The sequence below is a fragment of the Canis lupus genome, chromosome 7 (assembly GCF_003254725.2).
Source record: "Canis lupus dingo isolate Sandy chromosome 7, ASM325472v2, whole genome shotgun sequence".
NCBI classification, from domain to species: Eukaryota; Metazoa; Chordata; class Mammalia; order Carnivora; family Canidae; genus Canis; species Canis lupus.
Genome location: NC_064249.1, coordinates 66,944,194 through 66,968,783, shown reverse-complemented (window position 1 = coordinate 66,968,783; position 24,590 = coordinate 66,944,194). Strand labels below are relative to the sequence as shown.

The 24,590-nt window shown below is 43.0% G+C and overlaps 1 protein-coding gene and 1 long non-coding RNA gene across 2 annotated transcripts in view; one reads left to right on the top strand and one right to left on the bottom strand.

The window, feature by feature from the left end:
- The window catches only part of COLEC12 (collectin subfamily member 12), a 180,866-nt gene extending 158,244 nt beyond the window's left edge, over positions 1 to 22,622 (top strand). Inside the window, exons 6-10 of the mRNA XM_025429360.3 lie at positions 688 to 1,185; positions 2,190 to 2,326; positions 3,555 to 3,664; positions 11,464 to 11,609; positions 21,166 to 22,622. Coding sequence (XP_025285145.1) covers positions 688 to 1,185; positions 2,190 to 2,326; positions 3,555 to 3,664; positions 11,464 to 11,609; positions 21,166 to 21,185 — 911 coding nt within the window. The 3' untranslated portion in view covers positions 21,186 to 22,622. The remainder of the gene's footprint in view (positions 1 to 687; positions 1,186 to 2,189; positions 2,327 to 3,554; positions 3,665 to 11,463; positions 11,610 to 21,165) is intronic.
- Positions 2,138 to 24,590, bottom strand: part of LOC112647987 (uncharacterized) — a 75,883-nt gene continuing 53,430 nt past the window's right edge. Inside the window, exons 2-3 of the long non-coding RNA XR_003128633.3 lie at positions 5,626 to 5,800; positions 2,138 to 2,633 (exon numbers count right to left, since the gene is read on the bottom strand). This is a non-coding gene — a long non-coding RNA (uncharacterized LOC112647987). The remainder of the gene's footprint in view (positions 2,634 to 5,625; positions 5,801 to 24,590) is intronic.

Genomic DNA, 24,590 nt, shown 5'->3' with positions numbered 1-24,590 from the left:
CTCTTTCCCTCAAAGACCCTCTGAGCTGGTCCACAGGTGAGGGAGGCTCAGCCCCAAGGATGGCAGCATCCCCACAGCACCATGGGGGAGACAGGAGGGCCAGAGTGATGTGACAGAGAAGAGGCCACACTTGGTGGGGCAAAGGAATCTAGGAATCAGCAGGATGGTGCCTCTCAACAGTTGATGGCATTTTCATTCAAATTTTTATCCCACAGCTTCTTGTCCAGTGCTTGCCACATAACAGGTTGTTAATAAGTATTTGTCAAATTAATGAAAAGAGGAAGCAAGTAGGAGGGAATCCCCCAACCCAGCCTGCACGGTTTTTCTGCTGGGATGGTTCCAGAGGACTAGGGAGCCCAAGTTAATGGTGTAAGACACTGCTACGGTGCCGGCGTGAGGAGGTGTCTCCCCCTGAAACATCAGTGGCTACCAGAGGGTTGTGTGCCATTCAGATATATTCTAAATGCTTGGAGCAGAAAGGGTAAGCTCAGTAAAGAAACCTTTTTGTCTAAAAAAAAAAAAAATACTGTCAACAATAGTATGGTGAAAGAAGCAGCATTCCTTAATGTATATATTTTGTATGTCTAGAATTTTTTTTTTATTGGAGATTCTATAAGAAGATAAATTCTTTACTGCCATTCACAATGGATTTCACATTCATGCCATTTACATTTTCTTATATTTTAGGTCCTCCTGGCCCCAGGGGTCCAAAAGGTGACAGAGGACAGCAGGGACCACCTGGTCCCACTGGCAACAAAGGACAGAAAGGAGAGAAGGGGGAGCCTGGTCCTCCTGGCCCGGCTGGAGAGAGGGGCCCAATTGGGCCAGTCGGCCCCCCCGGAGAACGTGGCGGCAAAGGCTCCAAAGGCTTGCAGGGCCCCAAAGGCTCCCGTGGATCCCCTGGGAAGCCCGGGCCCCAGGGCCCCAGTGGAGACCCAGGGCCCCCCGGGCCCCCCGGCAAGGACGGCCTCCCCGGCCCTCAGGGCCCTCCTGGCTTCCAGGGACTGCAGGGCACCGTGGGAGAGCCAGGAGTGCCTGGACCACGGGGGCTGCCAGGCCTGCCTGGGGTGCCGGGCATGCCGGGCCCAAAGGGACCCCCTGGGCCCCCAGGCCCCTCAGGCCCCTCAGGGGCAGCGATGCCCCTGGCCCTGCAGGACGAGCCGACCTCCGCACCAGAGGCCAACGGTAAGCAAGAGACTTCCCTCACCCCTGGGGTCAGGGGCATTGTGTGCGCCCGTGGCCAGCCACCCACAGCCCCCCCACAGCCCCCGCCCCACTTTACTTGGCGTTGAAGGCACCATGTGGGCAGGCACGTGGCCCTGCCGCTCACAGGCTGCTGTGCCAGGCGGTGTCACTCAGGCACACGTGTTTCTCTCTAAACGCCATCACGCTCCCCAGCACTTGTTTATTTAGCTAAGTCAGGCCCTTGGGGACAGATGCATCCCCAGACATGTCCTTCATGAAAGTCTAAGACCGGCTACCCCCAACCAGTCTTGTCCTCATTTTATGCCCTTCACCGGGGGATAAAGGCCCCTCTGTAACCATGTAGATGGAACTTTCTGTTACTAAAGCCCAGATTTCATTGTTTTTGAGAGTCTTAACAGTGCCTCTATTTTTTTTTTATAATTACTAAATTCGATTATTAAATTTTAATGACTTGAAAAACCCTCAGTGTTTGGTTAGCAACCAAGCCTATTTTTCTCTCCTTTGACTCACACCCAATTCCACTTGATTTCCTGAAGCACGACTCTGGTCATCTCCATTATCCCACAAGCTCAGTTTGGGTTCTGGGTTCTCCCATCCAGTCATTGATTGGTTCCAGATGACTCCAGGCTGATGTGGAACATCTGTATCTGCTCTGCCTTTGGTGGTTGTTTCTGTTAACTTCTGTCATTGTTAAAGACTAATCCAGACACAGGGGAACTGAGGCCCAGCGCCACTAATTTTCCAGGCTGTGTAGTTTTAACTACTGTGGGCTCTGCAGCCTGCCCCCCAGACTCACCACGCTGGCTCCCAGTGCGTCCGTCACGGGCAGTCGCAGGCTCACACACGGACACGGGAAGTGCCCCTGGCCTTCGAGGGAGCAAGGCCAAAGCCATGGCCTCTTAAACAGAATAACTGAAGAAAAGCATAGGGCTTCATGTGTGCGTTTGTCTTTTAATTCATATTTGAAGCATTTGCATCCCTAGGCTGCCCGCCTCACTGGAAGAACTTCACAGACAAATGCTACTATTTTTCGGTGGAGAAGGAAATTTTTGAGGATGCAAAACTTTTCTGTGAAGACAAGTCTTCACATCTCGTTTTCATCAACACCAGAGAGGAACAGGTATGTCTGCAGCATGCTTGGAGAAAACTATAATTTAAGGATAGTTTACATCTGGAAATTGCCTGCTTACAAGGGATTCAAAAATATCAAAAATCCATAGTCACAAAACACAGAAGGCCAAACACAAAACACATTATGGAGATTTGGGCTTTATCCAGTGACAAGCATTCATGGCACGGGAATTATGTCCTCTTGCTTCCACCTGGAAGATACCCCTTTTATTAAGGCCGGAGATATGTGGCTCCTCCCTGTGGCTGTTGAAAGAGCCAGAATGCAGAAGAGAAGCCTGCTGGCTGGAACCAAACACCTAGAAAGAAAAGCAAAGGGGCATGAGCACTGTAGGAGTTAGTGCAAGGGACCAGATATGTGGCCTCAGCAGTCAGGAAGAGCAAAGAAGGCTATGGTGCAGAGCTCACACATGCTAACACCAGTGACCACTCCCTATGTCCCTACCATGTGCCAGCACTGTACAAGGCATATCTCCTTTCACCTCACAGCCACCCTAGAACATGTGGATATTACCATCCCCCTTTTACAGATAAGAAGACTGAGCCGCCCCCCCCCCCCACAAGGTTTAATGGCTTTATTCATAGGGTGACATCATAGGGTGATGAGTAAGCTGAGACTGAGACTAAGCTCCCTCTAGCAACAATGCTCTTTGGTGCCACACTGTTCCAGCAGTTTTCTTCCTTTTCCCTAAGTATCTTCAGCAGATGCAGCAGCCCTGAAAACAGATGTTTCCTGCAGTAACTGACTGGGAATGAGCATCCAGTCAGGTGTCCAGACTTTAGAATATGGAGACTTGGGTCCAGTCTTAGCTCAGCCACTTACTGTCTTGGTTGCTGTGACATGCCGGGCATGAGACCTGGCCAGAAGAAGAGCTCGATAATGACACAGCTGTTAGCATTATTAGAACATTGGAGCAATGAGTGATAGAAAGGTGGAATTCATTGAGTTGTCTGGGTGATTTAGAAGAGGAAACACATCCTTTAAATTTCCCCTACAAACTTATAGAAGGAAAAAGTGTCAAAGCCCCAAAATGCTGCAAAACAAAACAGGTGCAGTAAAAAAAAAAAAAAAAAAAAAAAAGCAGAAGCATGTGGGTGCTCTAACATACATACTCCCTTCAATGTCCTTTTTCCCTCCAAATGTTGCAGGGGACGGAGGATTTCTCCCAGGTATCTATTCCTCCAAAATAATAACATACTGTCACTGATTTATTTTCCAGCAATGGATAAAAAAGCAGATGGTAGGGAGAGAGAGCCACTGGATAGGCCTCACAGACTCGGAGCATGAAAACGAATGGAAGTGGCTGGATGGGACGTCTCCAGAGTATAAGTGAGTGTTCAGAGCCTTCCAGGCTGTTCTCTGTTTTTCACCCCTTGCCTGACCCCTTGCAATCTCTTCCTTAACCACCTTATGTCCAAATGCCCCTCACACTGAGGCTTCTGGTATCCATTGTATATTTCCATGTGTGGTAGAGAATCAATATGCTATAAAATAGGGTTTTTTTTCTCCTTTTCATGAAGTGAATTTTTTCATTTCTATGGAAAAAAATCAAAGTCTCATAAAATCTCACAGTATGGTACTTGAGGTGAGGTGTTCTCTTTAAACACTGCTGTGAAGGGTAAGACTCCTTCAGGCAGGATCAGAGCTTGCTCCAGCCGTGTTTCTGATGAGGGCTCACAGCTTCCTTTGGGAAACCCCATCAGTGGCCCTGACCCCAGCTGGGCTTCTGGCCAAAGTGTGATTATGAACTACAAGCTTATGACAGAAATCAGGAACAAAGGTTTGTGTGGGATAATCATCTCCTAAGTGTTTGAAAAGCCCTTGTAAGTCTGGTGTGACCTGAGTCCCATAAAGGCAGCAACACAGAATGGAAGCCTTGTATGAGACCTGCTCAGGCTCCCAGGCTCATGGAAGCTTCTGAGCCCCAAAGTCAACTCCAGGGCTGTCATGTCCGCTCCTTCCTTAATACTACCGAAGGGTCAGAAGATGGCCGAACTGTATCAATTTGACTTTCACATCTTCCAACTTCTGCTTTGCCTCCAATGGATGCAAATATATGCAGCAAACTGCACCACATGGCACAGAATTTATGAAAACTCACCCCCGAAGAATCACCCTTCCCTTTGCTGGAGAAGAGGAAGCAGACCCTGCAGAGGCTCAAGCAGGCTTGGTGGTCATGACACCCGGGGAGGAGACAGTGAAGTGTTTCAGGGCTAAGACAGTGTCGGAGGTATTGAGTAAGGGCCTGGAGCAGTCAAGGAAGGGGAGCAGGGGCCAGAGGTGGTGGAGAAGCCAGTCAGAGTTCTGTGGGGGTTCCTGGGTAGCTCAGTCAGTTAAGCCTCAGACTCTTGATTTCAGCTCAGGCCATGATCTTAGGGTGGAAAGATGGAGCCCCAAGCCCAGCTCTGCAAGCAGCGGGGAGTCTGCATGAGATTCTCTTTCCCTCTATCTCTCCTGCCCTGCTCACTTGCATACTCTCTAAAAAATAAATAAATCTTTTTTTTTAAGAAGCTTCTGTGTGCATGTGCTTGGGCACAGGTAGACAAACAGGCTGGTTTGTACTTTTTTTTAAGATTTTATTTATTTATTTGAGAGAGAGAATGCAAGAGACAGAGGATGAGCTGAAGGAGAGGGGCAACAGGAGAGGAACAGACTCCACACTGAGTAGGGAGCCCGATGCGGGAGTCAATCCCAGGACCCTGAGATCATGAGCTGAGCTGAAGGCAGACACTTCACCAACTGAACCACCCAGGCACCCCTGCTTTTAAATCTTCTATTTGACCAGCAGGATTAGAGGGTATAGGCCAAAACTAGAATAAGGCCATCTCTACCAGTGACCAAACATCAAGATGGAACATGAGGTTTCAAGTCTGCTGCTACTAAGGCGAGCCTCACAGTGCCCCCAGGGCAAATGGCTATGTGCCTCCTGGCCCAACACATTTCCTGTCTGCATCCTCCGCACCTGTCCTTGGGGAGATGAAGCTATACCACACCCTGGCATTCGGGGGTTTGGCGGACAGCCCCAGGAGAGCGCCCAGCATGGCAGAGATATACCTTAAGAGACTCAAAACAGTTGGGAGGGTTGGCAGTGTTCAGAGCCTTCCAGGCTGTTCTTCTGTTCTCAGACAGAAGGCAGAAGTTATTAAAGGATAAATGTAAATCTTGTCTTAGACAAGAGTGCCAGAATCTTTTTTTTTAAGGGTGTTGAGGGTAGGCAAGCTTAAAGAAAACATCAGCCTCTTCACTTTCCTCACAGCCCTAAGTGCAATAAAGGTCTAGGTTAGACTCACCAAGAAATGCAATCTGCAGCCTTCCTCCAAGAAAAAAGCGTGGTTGGCCCATATGGGATGGATCGAGCTGGAACATTACAGTCTTCACCAGCTTTCCCAAACTGGAAATTTTCTCCTCTTTCCTGGGCTCTTGCAAGAATTTGGTGATTTGAGAGGAGAGCACGAGTGTCAGTACCTAGGCCCAGAGAAAGATTCGATCACCAGACACCTTCCTGGGAACTCTGTCCGTAGCCACAGCCACCTTGGATCCTCCTGAGAGCTTGGCTTGTGCACCCTCGCCACAGCACACACTGTGCCTCTCCTTTTCCCCCCAAAGGAACACATATCCTTAAAAAGTCCCAAGGTTCAAGTTTTAAAACCAAGAATAAATTAGGCAGATGTATTATGAGGCTTCAATAATGAAAGGCTAATTTAATTTGACATATAATAATAAACACTGCTCAAACTAGAAAAAGAGCCAGTGCAGTGAGGTCCGGGTTCCAGGGTTTGACGTGGCATTCATAGCTGCCGGTTACTCATCCATGTGAAATCTCATGTCCTCATGTAGCAACGAGTAGTACAGAAGGACCTACATCAGTATCGTGAAAATGAAATGTGATTATACATATAAAACATTTAGGACAGTGTGTGGCCCGTGGGAAGTGCTCAAGAAACGTCACCTACTAGAATCAGTATTACTGTCACTGTTACTGTCATAACCATCACTATCTTCACACTAGTCAGGAACTGCTGAATACTACCACCTGGCCTTTAGGTACTTGACTAGGTCCTGACAGAGATGCCACACACACTATCTGACTCAGATCCCACACCAGGGCTGTGAAGAAGAACATTCTCCATCATGGCCTGGGATGGGTCTGGGCTTCAGGCTGTTAGAGGTCTCTCACCAGTATGTCTCCCAGACACTTCACCTGCCCAGGCTCACCTTCACCTTCTTCCTGTGTTCCTCTGGAACCTCCCTGTGCCTTACCCAGGCTGCAGAAGAATCAGTCAAGTTTCCTAACTGTCCTTTTACCTTTCCCCCTCCCACCAGCACACCCACCTTCACACCTGCGCGCACACACACACAGCACACCCTCATACTCATAGCGCTTTTGAAATTGTTTCAGGTGTCTGTAGTTACTGTTGAGGTGGAAATAGACAGGAGATAAAAGGTTCTCCCTGCCTTTTGCTTCCCCACCCCATCCATTTTTATGCTAAGACCTAGTTGACAAAGAGTGCTGGATAAAACAGATTAATAGCAATGGTAACATGGAATGGATGCTGGATGCCAAAGCCTTGGGGCGTATACAGACCCGAACTAAGGTTTATTTCTAATAAAACATATGACTTGACTCATTAAATCTTTGGAAACTGGGGAAAAGGAGAAACAATCTGCAGTGGCTCAGGACAGTGCCCAGGACAGGTTCCCAGATGCTTTGGGTCCACATACCAATACAATTCTAAAGGAAAGAAGACTAAAGTGCTAAAATATGTTGCCAAGATTTTATTTGCCACTTAAGGATGTATTTTTTTTTAAGATCACCTATCAACAAATCATGACATTAAAAAACAAAGTCTGCAGTCCTTTCCAAGAAGACATTTGGCCATCATACATTCTTTCTTACACACACACACACACACACACAAATTGTCCTTATTTTTCTCATTCCACCATAGATCTGTGAAAACCTCTTTCCTGGCCAGCGTCAGATCCCAGACTGGAGATTGGGATCCAGGAGCCCACAGTCCTGTGTCTGCATTCACTGAATTATCCTGGAGAGTCCATTGTGAGACAGCCTCTGTGCTGGCCTGAAGGATCTTTTCTAGAGTGTAGGGGCAACAAGATGAGTGAGACTCATGTTTAAAAAAAATTTTTAAAGTCTCATTTCCAAGATCATGTCACAGTCAAGATAGACACACCAACCCTAAGTGTGGACACAGCAAAAAGCAGGGCTTCAAGGGAGATCTCAACATTCTCCTCACAGCAGTTGATAGAACACTAAAGAAAAAAAAATCAGGGATCCCTGGGTGGCGCAGCGGTTTGGCGCCTGCCTTTGGCCCAGGGCGCGATCCTGGAGACCCGGGATTGAATCCCACATCGGGCTCCCAGTGCATGGAGCCTGCTTCTCCCTCTGCCTATGTCTCTGCCTCTCTCTCTTTCTCTCTCTGTGACTATCATAAATAAATAAAAATTTAAAAAAAATCAGTAGGGATGTGGTAAACACTATCAACTAACTTGGCTTACTTGATGTTTATGGACTATTTCACTCAACAGCTATAAATACACTCTTTTCAAGTACATTCCCCAATTTAAACTATATAAGGGGCCAGCAAACAAGTCTCAATGAATTTAAAAAGAACTGAGATTATACAGAGAATGTTCTCTGACCAAAACAAAATTAAATTAGGAATTGATAACAAAAAGATACCTGCAAAATTGCCAAATATTTGGGAGTTAAAGGACACACTTCTCAATAACCCATGGAGCAAAGAAAAAATCGGAAAGGAAATCTGCAGATGTTTCAAAGAAAATGAAAATACAATATATCAAAATCTGTGGGACGCAGCTGAAACAGTGTTTAGACTCCTTTAAAGTGCTTATGTTTGAAAAAAAAAAAGTTTTTAAGTTGAAAATCCATGATCTAAGCTTCTACTTTATGTGGGTGGAAGAGGAGCAAATTAATCCCAAAATAAGTAGAAAGAAAGAAATAATAATGACCTGAAAGCAATGAACTAGAAAACAAATGAAAGAGAGGATCAGTGAAACCAGGAGAAAATCAAAGCTGAACTTTCTCCTCCCGATGGAACAAATGCAATTTGTTGTTTGGCAGAGCCCATCATTGCTCATGGAGGCTACCTGATGGGGAGTTGGACATAGACGCTGCCCACTGGCTCAGCTCAGAGCACGACTGTAAGAGAGTCTTGGAAGGCGGTTCCTACCCACCCTGCTTGCATTGCCCACCTTAGATCAGCAGAGGGTTTCCCAAAACACACTCGAAGCTCCATTGTTTCTTTTGTCCACTTCTTGGTTGCCTGCACAGGACACATTTGGTGGAAGTATCCTGGCGTGAGTAACACTCCCATCTCTGCACTGGGTCACCTCTCTGTCCATGCAGACTGCTCCGTATCATATTACATATTGTGTTTTTTAGACTGTAGAGCCAGAGAATGGTGGACACCAGAAGGGAACTTTCAGAGTCATCCAGTTCACGAAAAACTCACTCTGGTCTATGCTTCATGTCTCTATCAGAGTGGCACTGGCTTGGGCCACTAGAGAGAACTCTACACCCTGTTATCGGGAGAAAATTCTACAGCAAAGTAACACTTCTCATGACAAAGATTTTCCTGTTTTGAAGCCAGGTTTTTACCAGCAGAAGTTTCTTGGCCATGAAGCCTCAGTCAATCTTGTGGTTGACGAGAAAGTACTAAGTTGTGAGGTTGAAAGGGGCTATTCCCAAGATTGAGCGTTTGTGCTCTGCCTCCTTTAGGAGAAACCATATCCATGGTGGGGAGGTTCCCACCCCTCCGGCTGATGTGCTTGTGTGCTTCCAGCTGACAGCAGCCGTGAGGCCCAGGGCTTCCAAGGTCTCTGGCGTACGTAGAGTGTGCTGCCCAAACACATATGTGTGTTGCTACCCAACCACTTCTGTGATGTGTCTATTATAATATGGGATTTGCTGCATAGGCTTCAGCCATCTTCTTTCTAGAATCTACTTGTAAAGGAGGTTAAGGCACAATTTAAGCTGAAATTCTTCTCCAAAATATATACACTCTGTTTATCTGACATGCTCTGTTCTGTTTTTATCACAAGCATGCAGGATACAGGGTATTTGCTACAAATCACTCCGTGTGATTTTGGCTTTTCCAAAGAGATGCTTTGAGACTGGGTGCTTAGACTGCAAGACAAATTGCCCCCTGCAACCTGGCTTCTCTACCATCCACCCCACACCAGTCCCCTTAGTCACTCACTTGCAGCCAGAGGATGGCATCCTACACACCAGTCCCACAGGAAAACCCTGAACACCACATGCAAAGAATTCCAGTGACTTGGAAAAATAATGGGGAATAGTGATAAAGGTTATCTCCTTTCATATCAGTCAGTTATCTTGTGGTCTATAAATCCCATTTATCTACTTAACTGGAAGGAAATGCAAGGGGAAAAATACTAAGCAGGTCTTCCATCCGAAGTCCTATTTATACAACTTCCCAGTGAACAGAGATAAATCATATCAAATGTCCCATCATTATACATTCAGGAATCACAGATCTCAAATGCTGTAAACCAAACTGGAATCAAACCCGCGCACACTGCTGGCAGAAATTAACCAAGTGTATGTCAGCAGGCTCAAGCTGCTCAGACATTGCTGACATTGCCGAAGGGGGTCCCACCAGGTGAATGGAAATCCACACAAAAAACAGCTGTGACAGTCAACTATTTTTCCTTCCAACCTCATTTCTCTCTGGCATCACTGTGGCAGTCTGAGATTTTTAGTTCACTTGTTTCTTGCCTATTATATAAGTCCTGTGAAGGCTGGACCTCTCTTCTCTCTGCACTGCTATGTCGTCATCATGTAGCATCATCCCTGGCACATAGTAGGTGTTCTGTGGATGTCTGTTGAGTGAATGTGCAAATGAATATTTATAATGCTCCCTCTTATCATTCCATTTTTACTCTCTTCAGTTGATGGTTTCATCTAAATTATCTCTTCGTCACTAGATTTGAGGTCACTTTTTAAAAATCCATATATAAATATATATATATTTGATGTATATTTGATGTGGGGGAGTCAATTTTACCTTGTCTCCTCGCTCTTTTACTGTAACTTTACCCATCCTTGCCCTCTGGTCTTATTGATACTCCTGTCAAAAGATGTAGGAAAATAGGGACTGTATCCTCAGGTGACCCCAAGACACCCTATGGCTGAAAGGGTAGTGAGTCATCGTTTATGGGAAGAGCCTTCTGCTGCACTTTTTTTTTTTCAGACCCTCCACACGAGGCAAGCTTGTCTTCTCAGGCAATAACCACAAGCTTCTATGCAAGAACCTGCTTCGAAAAAGTTCAGTTTTCAAGTTTTGAGTCATGGAAGCACATCTAATTTATTGCATAGAAATAGAATCAAGAACAGCAAACTCTGGCAAAGTGGTGTTTTGAGCTGTGGCATCCAAGTGAACAAGTCCCAAGTGAACTCATCCTAAAGAAAACTTGTTTTTGAGAATTTCCCTCCCAAGAAAGGCAGTGAAATGTATGAGTCATTTTCAGTAAGATTAAATTACTTTCTTTTTAAAGCAACCAACTATCTACAACTTAGGCAGACTACCTTAACCCAGGGTTGGTAATTGCAAATTCTTGTAAACATATATCAGCTGTCCCTCCCTTTCTCTGCCTGACGCTTTGAATTGTCACAGGAAAGTTATCAGAACATGTAAGCACCCCTCTGGGTTCTCGTAAGAGTGAGAGTGTGTGAGTGTGCATTATGTCCTCAGAGTGCATATATATTCATACACAAACATATACACACATATCCAGAAGTCAGCATTCCAGTACACACTGGAAAGTTACTCATCTAACTGTATTGCCAGAAGGATCTACTCCCTCAGCATTGTGATGGAGCATCTCAATGAGTTGATTTCATTGTGGCAAAGATAACAAGCCTACAGGGAGATGCTGCATTATACACTACTTCTGCAAAACAGCTGCTTTTTATTCTGAATAAGAACAGCTTTTTAAACAGTGCCTTTTCATTCCAGGACAAATGACATGCTTCACTTTTGTGTTTTACATTTCTCTGCTGCTCTTGGGTAAAGAAAACGTTTGCATGACTTGCAAATAACACTCAATTTCTGTTTTGTTAAAAGAAATTGGAAAGCCGGACAGCCAGATGACTGGGGTCATGGCCACGGGCCTGGAGAAGACTGTGCGGGGCTGATTTATGCCGGACAGTGGAATGACTTTCAGTGTGAAGAGGTCAATAACTTCATTTGTGAAAAAGACAGAGAGACAGGTAAGAGGAGAGGGGACCTGCAGGTGACCTGCAGAGCTTATATGCTGTGAAGGGTTGAGATGTGAGGAGTATGAGGTCTCTAAACACAAGCTCCGCAATTGGGTTCCAATCCTGTTGCTGCCCCTTACTAGGGGGGCAGGTTGTTAACCTCAGGGAAATAGTAATAGTATCCTCTTTGTGGGGTCTTCATGAGAGCTTAACTAAGTTAATAAATGTGCCTGGCTTATAGAAAATAAATGTTCAGTGAACTGTTGTAGGTCATTATCTTGTAATATTGTCAGTTAATAAATTTGGTACCAGTGTTACATCTTTTATATAGAGCTCCGTACACAGACAATTTAGGTGGCCAACCATTTAATCCCACATGTATTTATTGAGCATTGGATATGGGCCAGGTGCTGTGCTAGATAATGGAGGGAGATAGTCTATACCCCTTGTAAGCCAGAGGCTTTTGGATGTATATATCTTTTATTTCAAAAGATACTTATCTAAAGCTTCACTTAATACATGACTGTTTTCAGAATGGAGTGTGTTAGTTGTTTTGGGTTATTTTTTTTAAGATTTTATTTATTTGAGAGAGGGGGTGAGCGAGCAGTGGGGAGGGGCAGAAGGAGAGAGAGAGAGAGAGAGAGAGAGAAGTAGACTCCCCACTGAGCAGAGAGCCCAACTTGGGACTCGATCCCAGGACCCCAAGATCATGACCTGAGCCTAAGGTAGATGCTTAAACAACTGAGCCACCTGGGTGCCCGAACATCTTAGTTTTCTTCATCAGAACTAGATTTAAACATTTATGGTGGGAGAAGGAGGAAATGGGGAGTGAATCCTAATAAGTATGGATTTCTTTTGGGGTGTGATGAAATGTTCTAAAATTAGATACTACAAAATTGTACAAATTTGTGAATATACTACAAGCCACAAAATTGTGTACTTTCAGTGGGTGAATTATGTCTCATAAAGCCTTTATAAAAATGGTGATGGTAGGGACGCCTGGGTGGCTCAGCTGTTGGGCGTCTGCCTTTGGCCCAGGGCATGATCCTAAGGTCTTGGAATTGAATCCTGCATCAGGCTCCTGAGCTGAAATCAAGTCAGACACCTAACTGACTGAGCCACCCAGGTGCCCCTAGAAAATAGGCTTTTTTCACAGAAGGACTGAGGATATCTTCCAGCCTGCTGTCTGCCCAGTGCACTAGGGGTGGTAGTCTGTCAACAACTGTCTCTCTGATTGCTACAGCCCCACAGGACCCAGGAACCCAAGTCTCCCTGGCATCTAGAGCCAGGCGATCAAAGGCAAACCCTTGGGCAAAAGCCAAGGTACCAGACATGTATGAAAGCTCCTTTCTAGGAGATACTGGTGCTGTGGAGCCAGGTTGAGGGTCAGAGTAAAGAGGGTGCCGGCCAGTCTCTGTCCCTGTGTGTATTCCAGTGGGCTGCCAGAGATGTGTGTTAAGTTAGGTGCCTGCCCACTGTGCCTACACTTTAATATAAGCAAATGAGCTTCTTGCATGTAAAATCTGGGTGCAATCGGCTGCCTCTGAGTCTGGTCATGGGGTGGGTTTGCTATATAGCCTTGTGGGTTCATAGATACAAGCCCCTTTGGTTTTCAAAGCTCAATATTTTGGGGACTTGTCTCTCAGGTGCAGGTCTTAAAGGTTGGAGTGCCTGATGTGGGGTTTAAACTTTTGACTCCTCAGGGAGAAGCTCTGGGTTTTGAGTTTTCCTGATTGGGGTCTCACTGTGCCAGGCGGTGGGATTTATGGCAAGATTGTGCCCCAGCCTCTCCTACCCACTTTGATGTGCGCGTGTGTGTGTGTGTGTGTGTGTGTTTCTTGTTTGCTTAATGTGTAGGAACTGCTCAGCCAAGCTTTAAGTGTTTTTCAGAGACAGCTGTCCCACTTGGTGTGTTTGTGGGACATTCCATCTTGAATCGGAAGCTGTGATTTCTTGTTTAGACATTTTCCACTCTGGTGGCTACAGAGCTTACACTTGTGGTCTCATGGGACTGGATAGATTTGCAGACTTTAAACACTGCTGCCTGAAGGTGTGACCTCCAATCAGCCTGAACCTAGGTGCTGATGGGGATCTTCCCCCTTGGGACACTGCCAGGTCCTGGCACACACTCAACTGTGGGGAGCTATTAAAAATAAAATAGGCTGGTTAAACAATTGGAATGTTTGAGGGACAACCAGGAGCCAGAGTGGGGTTGAGCGATAATGCTCCTCTCCTAAAAAAAAAAAAAAAAAAAAAAAAAAAAAAATGCTCCTCTCCTATCTGAGGCCACTCCTTCAAGACTGAGAAAGGTGGTTGTTCCATTTAATGCATAAAAACCAACACAAAGAGTCAAGCAAAATGAAGAAACAGAGGAAAATGTTCCAAACAAAAGAGCAAGATAAAACTGCAGGGGGGATTTAAAAAAACCCTCTTCATGAAATGGAAATAAGTAGCTTAACTGATAAAGCACTCACAATAATGGTCATAAAGATGCTCCCTGGGAGACCGGGGAAGATGATGGAATAGGAGGATCCTAAGTTCACCTTGTCACAAGGACACACCAAGGTAGCAGCTACTTCTATGCTATGAACTCCGAAAACTGGCAGAACAGACCTTCCCCAGCTAATCAGAGAGAGGAGGCCACATCATAAAAGGTAGGAGGGCCAGAGGTGTGGTTGGAAGCCAACCCCCCACCGTCACCGTGACGAACCGAAAATGGGAGGGACATCACCAGCATGGTGAGGCGGGCGAGAGGATCAGACTCCACACCCGGCACCTGCGGCACCAGGACCTTCACCAGGAAGATGGGAAGACGAGTCTTCATAACATCTGGCTTTGAAAATGAGTGGGACTTAAACTCCGGGAGAGCTGGAGAGCAATAGGAAACTGAGTCCCGGGATCCCTGGGTGGCGCAGCGGTTGGGATCCCTGGGTGGCGCAGCGGTTTAGCGCCTGCCTTTGGCCCAGGGCGCGATCCTGGAGACCCGGGATCGAATCCCACGTCGGGCTCCCGGTGCATGGAGCCTGCTTCTCCCTCTGCCTATGTCTCTGCCTCTCTCTCTCTTTCTCTCTCTCTGTGTAACTATCATAAATAAATTTAAAAAAAAATTAAAAAAAAAAAAAGGAAACTGAGTCCCCACCCTTAAAGAGCCAGCATACATAATAACTCTGCCCATAATAACTCTGCCCAACAGAAGCCGCTGTTTGAAAGTGACTAACCTTTCACTAATCTTAGAACATGTGCTAAAAGGGCAGGGATCAGAAGATTTCTCTAAGAACAAAAGTGCTGGTGGGCACTATTTCTCTTTTTCCCAGCCTAGATAGCCAAGGCTTGTGTTAGCCAGTGCTAACACTCTCCATCTACCTTACATCCTCTACCCTGGCATTCGCACACACACACACACACACACACACACACAACCCACTCACACATCTCCACAAGCATTCCTCCAAAGCAGCTCCTACCCTGCCACATCTGGCAGCCCTGGCCAGGACAGTACTACTCCAAAGTGACTCCTGTCCTGAGGAGGTGAGGAGATAACTCCACACACCAGTGTACCTGCAGTTCCTACAACTGGGCTTCTTAGCTGGCTGCACAGGGATCAAGGCCTGCCTTTTGGGGCACCTGCAGCTGTGGAAGAAAGGCTCATGGTGGACAACTAGCCTGACTTCTGGTCCTACCTATTAGTGAACTCATGGTGGCTGCTGACAGGCCTCTCAACAGCACAGGGAGCAAACTCTGCTCAGCGCACCCACAGCAGGCAAAGTAGGTCATTGTAGCTGGCTGTGTTGAAAGCAGTCACAGCTCAGCCACAATAGGAGGGCACCCCTGGAGCGCCAGGTTCTGGTGACCGGGGGCAGGGTTGTGGTGGTAGTGGTGGATTGCACTGTAGCACACCATAGGACGTCTACACAAGGCCACTACTTTCAAGATCAAGAAATGAATCTTCCCTTCCTAATACATAGAAACAAATATAGTTAGAATGAGGAGCCAGAGGGATATGGCCCAAATAAAAGAACAAGATAAAATCACAAAGAGCTAAATGAATGGACATAAACAATATGACTGATAAAGAATTCAAAGTAATGGTAGTCTCTGCACTTGAGAAAACAGTGGACGAACTCTGTGAGAACTTCAATAAAGAAATAGAAAATATAAAAAGAAGCAATTGGACCTAAAGAATTCAGTAACAAAGAATACACTAGAGGGAATCAATAGCAGATCAGAGGATGGATGCACAAGTACAGATCAGCAATCTGGAAGACAGGGTAATGGAAAGAAAGCAGCCAAGCTGAAGAGCAAGAAGGAAAAAGAATAAAAAGTGAGAGGAGGTTAAAGGGACCTTTGTGCCATCATCCAGCATGATATTATGCACATTATAGGGATCCCAGAAGGAAAAGAGAAAACGGCAGAACACTTACCTGAAAACTTCCCTAATCTAAGGAAGGAAACAGACATCCAAGTCCAAGAAGCACATAGAGCCCCTTATAAGATGAACCCAAGGATATCTGTACCAAGACACATTACTTTTTAATTGTTATGAGAATTTATGGACTAAGTGGATGATGGGTATTGAGAGGGGGCACTTGTGATGAGCACTGGGTGGTGTTATATGTAGGTGATGAATCACTAAATTCTACACCTGAAACCAGTTTTACCATACATGTTAACTTACTAGAATTTAAGTAGTAAATATGTGAAAAAAAAATAAAAGCAACAACAGAAATGAAAAGTTATTTGCAAGGGAAACCCCATAAGCCTTATTCAGAATTGGAGAGAGATAATTTCCCAGATAATCAAAAGCTTAAAGGAGTTCATCACCACTAAACCAGCCTTACAAGAAATGTTAAAGAGACTTCCGTAAGCTAAAAAAGAGTGCTAATTAGTAACAAGAAAACATACAAAAGTATAAATCTTACTGGTAAAGGTAAATAGTAAAGATGGTAGATTAATTCCTTATAAAGCTGGTGAAGGTTAAAAGACAAAAGTAGTAAAAATAACTATATAATAAAGGAAACACAAGATAAAAAGAAATGTGAAATCAAAAACAAAATGTGGGAAGTGGGAGTAAAAATGTAGAGCTTTAGAATGCAAACTTAAGTTGTTATCAAGTTAAAATAGATGGTTATAAATATAAGGAGTTATATGTAAGTTTCATGGTAACAATAAAGCAAAACCTATAGTTGATACACAAAAGAAAATCTAAGCATACCACTAAAGAAGGTCATCAACTCACAAAAGAAGAGAGCAAGGGAAGAAGAAAGGAATAGAGAGGAACTATAAAACAAGCAAAAAAGCAATTTTTTAAATGACAGTAAATATATGCCTATCAACAATTGCTTTAAATGAATTAAATTCTCCTATCAAAAGATACGGAGTAGCTGAATGGATAAGAAAACAAGATTCATGTGTATGCTGCCAACAAGACACTTACTTCAGACATAAAGATACAGGCTGAAAGTGAAGAGATGGAAAAACAAAAACCAGAATATGGGATAGCTATATTTATATCAGACAAAATAGGCTTTAAACAAAGACCGTATAAGAGACAAAGAAGGGCATGACATAATAAAGGGGTCAGTCCAATAGGAGGATATAACATTTGTAAATATTTATAGAGCACCTAGATATATGAAACAAATATTAAGAGACCTAATAGCAACACAATAGCAATAGATACCAAAAACCAGACTTTAATACCCCACTTACATCAGTGTATAGATCATCCAAACAGAAAATCAATGAGGAAATATCAGCCTTAAACAAAGTATTAGACCAGATGGACTTAACAGACATATACCAAACACTCCACCAAAAATCAACAGAATAGGGACACATGGGTGGCTTAGTGGTTGAGCATCTGCCTTTGGCTCAGGTCGTGATCCCGGGGTCCTAGAATCAAGTCCTGTATTGGGCTCCCCACAGGGAGTTTGCTTCTCCCTCTGCCTATGTCTCTGCCTCTCTCTCTTTGTCTCTCATGAATAAATAAAATCTTTTTAAAAAATCAACAATACACATTCTTCTCAATTGTACATGATCATTCTCCAGGATAGATTATATATTAGGCCACAAAACAAGTTTCAATAAATTTAAGGAGACTGAAATCATATCAAACATCTTTTCTGACCACAATGATATAAAGTTAGAAATCAATTACAAGAAGAAAACTGGAAAACTCACTAATATGTGAAGATTAAATGACATGCTATTAAACAAGCAGTGGACCAAAGAAAAAAGAGATCAAAAAATTCCTTGAGACAAATGAAAATGGAAAAACAGCATACCAAAACTTACAGAATGCAACAAAAGCAATTCTAAAAGTTCATGGCAATAAATGCCCACCTCCATAAGCAAGAAAAACTCAGATAAACAACCAAAGTTTACATCTCAAGGAACTAGAAAATGAAGTCCAGAGTTAGTAGAAGGTAGGAAATAATAAAAAGAACAAAGGCATGCAATGCAGACTAAGAGGACAATACAAAAGCCCAATGAAAAGAAGAGCTGGTTCTATAAAAGGGTAAACGAAATCAACAAAACTATAGCTAGACTCACCAGGAAAAAAAGAAGGCAGACTCAAGTAAAATCAGAAATGAAAGTAGAGATATTACAACTGATACCATGGAAATATAAGAATCATAAGAGACTACCATGAACAATTATTGACAACAAATTTGACAAGCTAGGAGAAATGGATAAATTTCTAGAAATATAAACCTACCAAGACTGAATAACAAAGAAAATAGAATATGTGAAGAGACAAATTATTAGTAAGGAGACTGAATCAGTAATTAAAAACCTCCCAACAGAAGTCCAGGACCAGATGGCTTCACTGGTGAATTCTACCAAGCATGCAAAGAATTAATATTAACCTTCTCAACTTTTCAAAAAAAAAATTGAAGAAGAGAGAATGCTTCTAAGCTCATTTTACAAAGCCAGCATGATCTTGATACCAAAAACCAGACAGATACACTACAAGAAAATTACAGACCAACAGCCCTGGTGAACATAAATGCAAAAATCCTAAAAAAAAATATTAGCAAACTGAATTCAATAGTATATTAAAAGAATCATACACCATGATCAAGTGGAATTTATTTCAGGGAGGCAAGGATGGTTCAATATCCACACATCAACTAATGGGATACATTAACAAAATGAAAAACAAAAATAATATATCTCAATAGATGGAGAAAAGCATTTGACAAAATTCAACCTCCATTTGTAATAAAATAACTCTCAACATAGTGGATATAGATTCCTCAGCATAATAAAGGTCATATGTGACAAGCCCATAGCTAACATCATAATCAGTGGTGAAAAGCTGAAAGCTTTTTCTCTAAGATCAGGCACAAGAAAAGGATATGGCCATTCTTGCCACTTTTATTCAATGTGGTATTAGAAGTCCTAGCCTGAGAAATTAGGGGTGGAGGTGGGTGGGAGGGAGAAATGAAAGGCATCCAGATTAGAAAGGAAGAAGTAAAACTGTCACTATTTGCAAATGACATGATTTTATATATAGAAAATCCTAGACTACACACACACACACACACACACACACAAACACAAAACCAAACTATTAGAACTAATAAATGAATCCAGCAAAGTTACAGGATACAAAACCAGTATACCAAAATCTGTTACATTTCTATATACTAATAATGAATAAGAAAAATTAAGAAAACATCTTGACTTACAGTGGCATCAAAGAGAATACCTAATAATTAACCAAGGAGGTGAAAGATTATGAGACTGAAAACTATGAGACCCTGCTGAAAGAAAATGAAGATGACATAAATAAATGCAAAGATATTCCATGCCCATGGACTGGAAAGATATTGTTAAAATGTCTATGCTATCCAAAGCAATTCAGTCCTGTCCCTATCAAAATTCCATAGGGATCTTTCACAGAAATAGAATCCTAAGATTTGTGTGGAACCACAAAGACCCCAAAGAGCCAAAGCAATCATGAGAAAGAATAAAAAAGCTAGAAGCATTTTGCTCTGTGATTTCAAACATATTGCAGAAGCATAGTAATGAATACAGTATGGTATTGGCATAAAAACAAATAGATCAATGGAACAGAATAGAGAGCCCAGAAATAAACCCACACATATGTGGTCCATTAACTGACAAAGGAGCCGAGAATATACAGCAGCAAAAGGACTGTATCTTCAATCAATAGTGTTAGGCAGACCAGACAGCCATATGTGAAAGAATGAAGTGTACATCATACACAAAAATTAACTCAAAATTGGGCAGCCTGGGTGGCTCAGCGGTTTAGTGTCTGCCTTTGGCCCAGGGCGTGATCCTGGAGACCCAGGATCAAGTCCCACGTCAGGCTTCCTGCGTGGAGCCTGCTTCTCCCTCTGCCTGTGTCTCTGCCTCTCTCTCTCTCTCTCTCTGGGTTTCTCATGAATAAATAAATAAAATCTTTAAAAAAATTAACACAAAATGTATTAAAGACTTAATTCAAGACTTAAAACCACAAAACCCCTCAAAGAATACATAGGCAGTAAACTCCTTGGCATCAGTCTTGGTGATGATTTTTTTAATCTGACACCAAAAGCAAAGGCAGCAAAGGCAAAAATAAACAAATGGGACTACATCAAACTTAGAAGCTTCTACACAGCAAAGGAAACCATAAAAAAAGGTAGCCCAAGCCTCCACTGATAGATGAATGGATAAAGAAGATGTGATACACACACACACACACACACACACACACACACACACACACACACGAATACTATTCAGCCATAAAAAGAATGAAATCTTGCATTTGCAGTATCATGGATGGAGCTGGAGGGTATAATGCTAAGCAAAATAAGTGAGAGAAAGACAAATACAATTATTGACAAATATGATTATTCCACACTCATGTGGAATTTACGAAACAAAACAAATGAACAAATGGAAAAAGAGAGACAAAGCAAGGAATGGACTCTTAAACTATAGAGAACAAACTGATAGTTACCAGAGGGGAGGGGGGGCATAGGTGAAGGGGGTTAAGGAGAGCACTTGTCCTGATGAGCACCAGGTGATGTATGGAAGTGTCGAATCACTGTAGTGTACACCTGAAACTAATATAACACTGTTAACTAGCTGGAATTAAAATAGAAACTTTAAAAAGTTATAAGAAAAAAATTTTTTCTAACTACTTATGATAACAGATGTTAAATACACTTACTGTCGTGATCATTTCACAATATATACAAATATCAAGGCATATTGTACACCTGAAACTAATGTTTATGTCAGTTATATCTCAATTTTTAAAAAAGGAAGAAATTACTTTTTTCTTCTAGAGGTTGTGAAGTGACCCAGACTTGTCATTTGGTTTGCCTTGTTTGGCCATTTGAGATCTGAGTTGAGCCCAGAATAGGCTTCTTCAAAAAGAAATTTACCTTTAGTCAATCTGAATAGGAACTTATAGGCATTTCTTTGAAAAAATAATTGAATGATGTATTTTGGAATCTTTCCTATAAAAAAATACATGTTCCTTTTTTGAATTATACATTACATTATTCTTTAAGAAAAACTAATGCCCATTGTTTTCCCTCTCTTTTAGTACTATCATCTGCATTATAATGGACTGTGATGTAAAAACGAGCAAATTTCTGGATGGTTCTCAAAGGCAAAAAAGGATACTTCTTTCTGATTGTATCACCTCCTCCAGATTGGAAAAAAAGCACTGAAAACCAATTACTGAAAAAATTGACATCTGGTTATCTTTACCATCCTTCGTTACTCAAGGACTTCAGGACTAAAATGTTCCCCCAGTATATGACATATTGATTTTCAGTATGCAAATGGACTGAATCACATATATTTTTCTCAACCAGTAACTGCACAATTATGCAAATCACATCTTCCAAAGTATGGATTGCTCCAATCAGAAAAAAGGCTATCATTGGTTGTTGAGTTCTAGGAAGAACTTAAACTGTACTGTGTAAACAGTACCTTACATTTCTAAAATCCCAAATGTAAGAAAAATATGCAGACATACAGATATATAGGTCAACTTAGTAATAATATGAAATATACTTAAAGAGCTTTTAAAACTTTGTATTTTTGTACAAAATATTTGCCTTTTTACAATTTTTTCCTTTTCTTCCTTTTTTTTTTTTTGTCATTTTACCAATATAATACATGGAGCCAAAGAAAACAATAATGGTACTAATAAAAAAACTCCTAGGGTTTCTTGTCAGATTTAATTCTACCCAATGGCAAAGAATTTTTTTCAGTTGTGGTTTTAAAAGAATAATTAAATATATGTGTGGATATATATATATTTTTTAATGTAGCATTTCCTCAGAGGAGTCAATCACTTGAAATGTCTACAAATATCCTTGCAGGGTTTGCCAGGGTAGGTCAAGCCTGAGTATATACATGGCTCAGTCAAGTGGGCGGCATATCGAGCTCATCACCAGCCAACGTTCTTGCTGTGTGTGCCTGGCCGGGCCCAGAGGAAGTGGTCAACTCAGGATGTGCTTCTACTTCATTTTGGTGGAGTTAGGGGTGGTGGAGAGGTATCTGTTGGAAAAGAGAGCGTTTAGAAAACCCTGTTTTATGGCTGAGGTATGAATGTGCTTGGTATCAGACCCGTAGTCGAGCTGCTAGTGACCGTCAGGACAGTATGGCGTCATACCAACCAATGGCAGAGATGCGAGAAAGGTAGGGACAGCTATATGCTACCTGGAAAGTTTATATTTCCTTAATTCAGGTTCCAAAAAACAACTCCAAGGCACAGGCAGGATGAAATGCAAGAGTAAGCTTTTGGCTACTACGTTGAACTGTTGGCAAAGAACCTTTCCTCTGAGCCCATCCTCCTCCTACTCTTGACTTGCCATTGAAAACTCTAACATGGAATGTGCTGAAAATAGGCCTTAGATAAAATTGATGCTCCAAGGCAAGATTTCCATCCAGCAGAATTCCCCCTCCTCCCCTTCCAAGGAGCTCCCCAGGCAGTGCTGCTACCTATCCCAAATAAAATGATAAAAGAATAAAGACAGAGTTTGACTTTCACACCTGCAGCTGTGTGGACTATGTTGTCTTACCCCTGGTCACCATTCATACCATCCCCCATCTCTGCCGCCAAAAATGACCATCTTGTCAGCACCTTTATGCCCTACTGTCCTGTCCATGGGGCCTGGTCAGGTTGGCAGGACCCACCGTCACCTGGGCTCTGTGATGCCAGATAAGCGCTGGACTCCAGTATGTCTTCAGGCTCAAGACATTTCATAGATTAAACCAAGTCTTTTTCATCCTTTTCCTGTTTAAGTGTCAGTTAAGGTCCGTGCCTAGAAGCAATTTAAACGTCTGATGCCACCACGAGAAGGGAAGAGTGCAAGCTCCCAGAGCCAAGGTTGTTGCTCTCCCAGCCCTTACCTTGCAGGGCTGTCATCACCAGGCACTAGAGAAGTGCTAGAGGCAGCCAGTTGCACGCCACCTCCCAAGAGCCCTGTGAAGCAGGCCTTGCAACTCTCCCCATGGACAGAAGAGGGGAAGGTCTCAAAGAGGTGACATGGTTTCCTGGGTCACACCATTGCCAAGGAGTAAGACAGGAATCAGGCTTGAGCTCTGAAAATGTTTTAATGTTCTTTAGGAACCAGGGTCCTTCTTAATAACACACTGAACAAAATCAAACAAGTATCACACATGATGCCTCATGTACTTCTCTGTACATTTAGCTATTTATACACCAGGCTTCTGTTCACCTACTCACAACCATGCTGCTCTTTTGGGAGGAGAGATATAGTGAACTATGATGAGGTCTTCAGGCACCTGATTTGCTACATGCTGAGCGAAGAAGGAAACGTTTTTCTTCCTAAATGGCTCTTGAAAGAATGAATGCACAGCCAGGAAGAAAAAACCCTTTCTTTTCCTTTTCTATTATCAATGTTCATCAGTGCTCCCCTACGACTCTTCCAATTTATAGGAGTTAAAATTTAAGCTAAAGCAGACAATAAATGGTAATAGCCACCCCCCATTTAAAAAACCAGATGTTTAAGGAAGTAGGAAGCTATATAAATCAGATAACAATGCCAAGCATGTTTTTTGCCTCAGATGACAAAGCTGGACTCTTCTTGAAAAAGTAAGCATATTAACTCACTCATGACTCAAGTCATTCAAGAATGATAACAGTTAAAATATGTTTGGCATTTTTGCATACATTATCTCTTCTAATCTTCATGCAAAACTTACTGTCCTTTATCTTTTTAAAGATTTTATTTATTTGAGAGAGAGAGCATGAGTGGGGTGAGGGGCAGAGGGAGAGAGATAATCACAAGCAGGCTCCCTGCTGAGGATGAACACGGCCCCCCATCCCCAACTCGGGGCTTAATCTCACAACCCCGAGATCATGACCTGAGCTGAAATCACAAGTCAGAGCCTTAAGTGACTGAGCCACCCAGGTGCCCCTTGTCCCTACTTTAGAAATGAGGAAACAGGTTATTTGGAAGACTTGTTGCCCACATAGCTGTTACAGTTGCCTTCAAAAATGCAATTGTGATCAGGTTCTCATTCTTAATTCAAAATCCAAGTCCATCCTACCCCACATACCCAGCCTAACATCTTCCAAAAGATCCCAGGTTCCCAACCACAGCTCCAGGCTCTCCATCTACAACCCCATCCTCTCCCCGCCCAATGCACCAAAACAGCCTTCCAAGCCACCTGCACTTTTCCCCATGCTCTTTCTGACCCTCATACTCTACCTGGACTCCTTCCCTGTCCTTTATACTTGGAAAGAACCTTCCTTAAGACTCAGCCTCAACATCACTTCTTGTCTGAATCTTTTCCCAACAAACACACCCTGAAAATAGAGTTGATTCCTCTTTCTATGCCAAATACCATGCACAAGTGCTCTATATGAAACGGAAGAAAACTCCTTCACTGTTTTAGATGATCTACAGATTAGTCTCAAGACCTAAAAATGACTGAATTGAGAAGAGAGAAAGGTGAATATGGCCAGTCAGTTACAAATCTTTTAAGAGC